This window comes from Dama dama, chromosome 22, assembly GCF_033118175.1.
Source record: "Dama dama isolate Ldn47 chromosome 22, ASM3311817v1, whole genome shotgun sequence".
NCBI classification, from domain to species: Eukaryota; Metazoa; Chordata; class Mammalia; order Artiodactyla; family Cervidae; genus Dama; species Dama dama.
This window is the reverse complement of record NC_083702.1, coordinates 58957903-58961282: the sequence shown is the minus strand read 5'-3', so window position 1 is coordinate 58961282 and position 3380 is coordinate 58957903. Positions and strand designations below refer to the sequence as shown.

The window sequence follows — 3380 nt, the reverse complement described above, 5'->3', positions numbered from 1 at the left end:
ATTTTTTTAAGGTTTCTGCTTCTTACAAGGAACAGTTATCACCATGGATTTTAGTGTTTTTCTAGATATGAGGATACACAAAAATTGGGTTCATAAAATCAGCTCCTGAAAATATCTATCTGAAGTCCTGTTCTCCCAGTTTTTCCCAGAGCACAGAATGCCTCATTTCTGTTCTCTACCCTGAACTCCATTCAAAGAGTGTTGAAAATCAACAGCTGTGTCAGTACGTGATCTAATCCTTACAGAGGTATATGGCAAATACCAATTTGTAGTTGACATGCTCAGTCTTTCTTCTTCTTTAAAAGATTTCTCTTTCCATTGTCATTTGGGAACTTGACTGTGTCTTGCCATGGTGGCAGACCTTGAATTGCAACTCTGTGCTTCCCCTGCATGTTTGCTGGAGAACTATCTGGCAGTCTTTTTGTTTCAGGTCAACGTTTCAGTGGCCCCCACAGGGACCAGAGATGACTCCCAACAGCACTAGGGCTGGTGCAAACAGGTGCAGTACCCTCTTCTGAGCCCACTGTTGACTACTGTTTTACTCACCAATGCTGGAGAGTGAAGATGTGTTTATCCTGGAACTCAGCTTTCACCCTCTTTGCATTTGAAGCACTCTGGCTTTATTTGGGATCTATTTAAGGTTTTGACTTTCTGGTTAATATGTGGCTCTTTAGGCTAGTAGTCATTTGGCACTTTGGTGTAATTTGAGATCAGACTCTTCCATGGAAACTGATCAGCCTGTTACGTGCAGACAGAGGTTGCTTCTCCTAAGGTGGCTAGCCTTCAACCCATTTTTAAAATTTATTTATTCATTTTAATTGGAGGCTAATTACTTTACTGTATTGTGGTAGTTTTTGCCATGCATCAATGTGAACAGGGCTTTTTTCTCTGAAACAATGCTGGGTTTTTCAGGCTTTGATCTATTCCTTTGGAAGGACTACAAGAAGATTACTCTTTTTCCCTGGCAAAGACTCAGCCAGTGAAAAAGCAAGGAATGTGTTCACTACAGAGTTCCCAACTTCCTTTTTTTCCTATAAAATGGTTCTCCTTCCCTTGGCATGCAGAAACTTGCATATGGCTCGCCATGATTACAGACCACAAATTATAATTCTCTGCTGATCCCAAACAAGCCCATATTTACTAGAGAAAGATCTTGCGGTCGGTTTCAGGTCAAAACCCTTTAGCATGTTAGAAAAATCAGTACTAATTCAGGAACCATTTACTTTAAAAGTAAATTGGACATGTTTTACAATATCCAATGCTTGTGTGTAAAATGTGTTATTCACTCACTTGTGTTCGACTCTTTGTAACCCCTAGACTGTAGCCCTCCAGATTCCTCTGTCCATGGAATTTTCCAGGAAAGAATGCTAGAGTGGGTGGCCATTTACTTCTTCATGAGATCTTCTCAACCCAGGGATTAAACCTGGGCCTCCTGCATTGCAGGCAGATTCTTTACAGTCTGAGCCATCGGGATTGTGTATAAGGGAAGGAGCCATTTCAAAACTAACACTGGACAAAATAATTGTTTAAACACTATAATAATGTATAAAAATAATGTTCAGCAGAATGTAATAAAAACAAATAGAAATCAGTTTTGTGAAATAACCTGTTATTTGAGATTACTGTGAAGATTCATCTTGGACAATGCTTCTGTAATGTCCAGAGCATCTCTAATATCCAAGATATTTATGTTTGACAATGCTCACATGGAAATAAAGTATTATATGGAAATAATACCTTACCTTTAAAAAGCTTTTGATAACAGTTCTATGATACTCAGGAGAACAATTTCATTGATGACCAGAGGAATACAAAATAAACAGACACCACTCATTAGTGGAAGAGAAATAAAAATCACAGAATAGTACTTTTCTTCTCCAAAAGTTTGTATAGAGCTTCTTTGACATCTTTGTTTCTCAGAGAGTAAATCAGAGGATTCAACATGGGAGTGAGCAGGGTGTAACACAAGGAGGCCACTTTACTCAGCTCAGGAAATGTGTCAGGAGTGAGATACACAAAGAGGACAGCGCCATAGAGGACACTCACGACTCCCAGGTGGGAGCTGCAAGTGGAGAAGGCTTTCTGACGTCCCTCGGTGGAGGGTATCTTTAGAACTGTGGACACAATATACAAATATGAAATAACAATAACTATGATGGTGGGCAAGATAATGAGGCCAGATAAGGTGAAAGAAACCATTCTCAGGATGAAGAGGTCAGAACAAGATAGCCTCTGAAGTGGGCGAGTGTCACAGTAAAAATGGTCAATGGTCCTAGAAGAACAAAAGGATAAAGTAAATGTCATGCTGGTCTGAAGAACTGAGCTGATACAGCCACAAAAATAGGAACCAGCCACCAACTGAACACAGAGACGTGTTGACATCTGGACCGTGTAGAGGAGTGGGTTGCAGATGGCAATGAAGCGGTCATACGCCATGGCTGCCAGGAGAAACCCCTCAGTCACAATGAAGAGGGCGAAGAGGAAGAGCTGGGTCACACAGCCTGCAAAGGAGATGGACTTGCTCTCAGACCAGAAGTTGATCATAGCCTTGGGTGCAATGACAGAAGAATAGAAGAGATCAATGAAGGAGAGGTTGCCTAGGAAGAAATACATTGGTGTGTTCAGCTGGGGATCAAACATAATAATGACCATCATGCCAATGTTCCCTAGAAGGATCATGGCATAGACAAGCAGAAAAAGCAGGAAGAGGAGAATGTGGAGCTCTGGGTGGACCCTGAAGCCGACAAGAATGAAGTCAGTCACGTCTGAGTGGTTGCGTGTTTCTCTGTCACCCATGGCAGAAACCTGCTGAGAGGCAGAAGGCAAAACAAGCAAATGAACTCTCGGCTGTCATCCTAGTTACAAATCACCTCTTATTGTATTAGGAGTCACAAAGCTATTCTACAATCATTATTTATTTTAACCTTAAAAATTACTAATTTATACAAGTGGTGGAATTAGATCTTTTCCTTCTGAATCTAATACAGTGTCTTTCCACCAAATATCTATCACTTCTGTATATATTTCCAACTCATGATTTATGCAATAAATGAAATGTCAGGAAGTAGTGTTTGCAGGAGAGCACAAATATTTCAATAAATGACAGTTGGAAGCAATTTTGGAGTCTGGGTTTGGAGATAAGGGCTTCAGTAGTCTAGTTTAGGAAAACTTAGCTTGGCAGGCATAGAGTACCAGCAGATACAAAGGAAATGATTGAATTTTAACATCCCTAAAAGGTGCAATTATTTTTTGTGGATAATGGAAACCATGGATTCTGATATAACTTGTATACTCACAAAGAAAAAGTTGTGTGCAACCAAACACAAAAATTATCAGCAGTTGTGTGCTAGAATTTCTCCAGATGAGCCTCAAAATTTCTT

General features: G+C 40.1%; 1 protein-coding gene across 1 annotated transcript; it reads right to left on the bottom strand.

Annotated features, from left to right (window-relative positions):
• Nucleotides 1-1854: 1854 nt before the first annotated feature.
• On the bottom strand, nt 1855-2853 carry LOC133043373 (olfactory receptor 9K2). The gene has a single exon (XM_061124179.1). The coding sequence runs from the start codon at nt 2794-2796 to the stop codon at nt 1855-1857; it is 942 nt and encodes a 313-aa protein (XP_060980162.1). The 5' UTR covers nt 2797-2853.
• Between the last annotated feature and the right edge of the window lie 527 nt (nt 2854-3380).

Coding starts and splice junctions, on each gene's coding strand:
- LOC133043373 (XM_061124179.1), bottom strand. CDS start 2,796: ATGGGTGACAGAGAAACACGCAACCACTCAGACGTGACTGACTTCATT.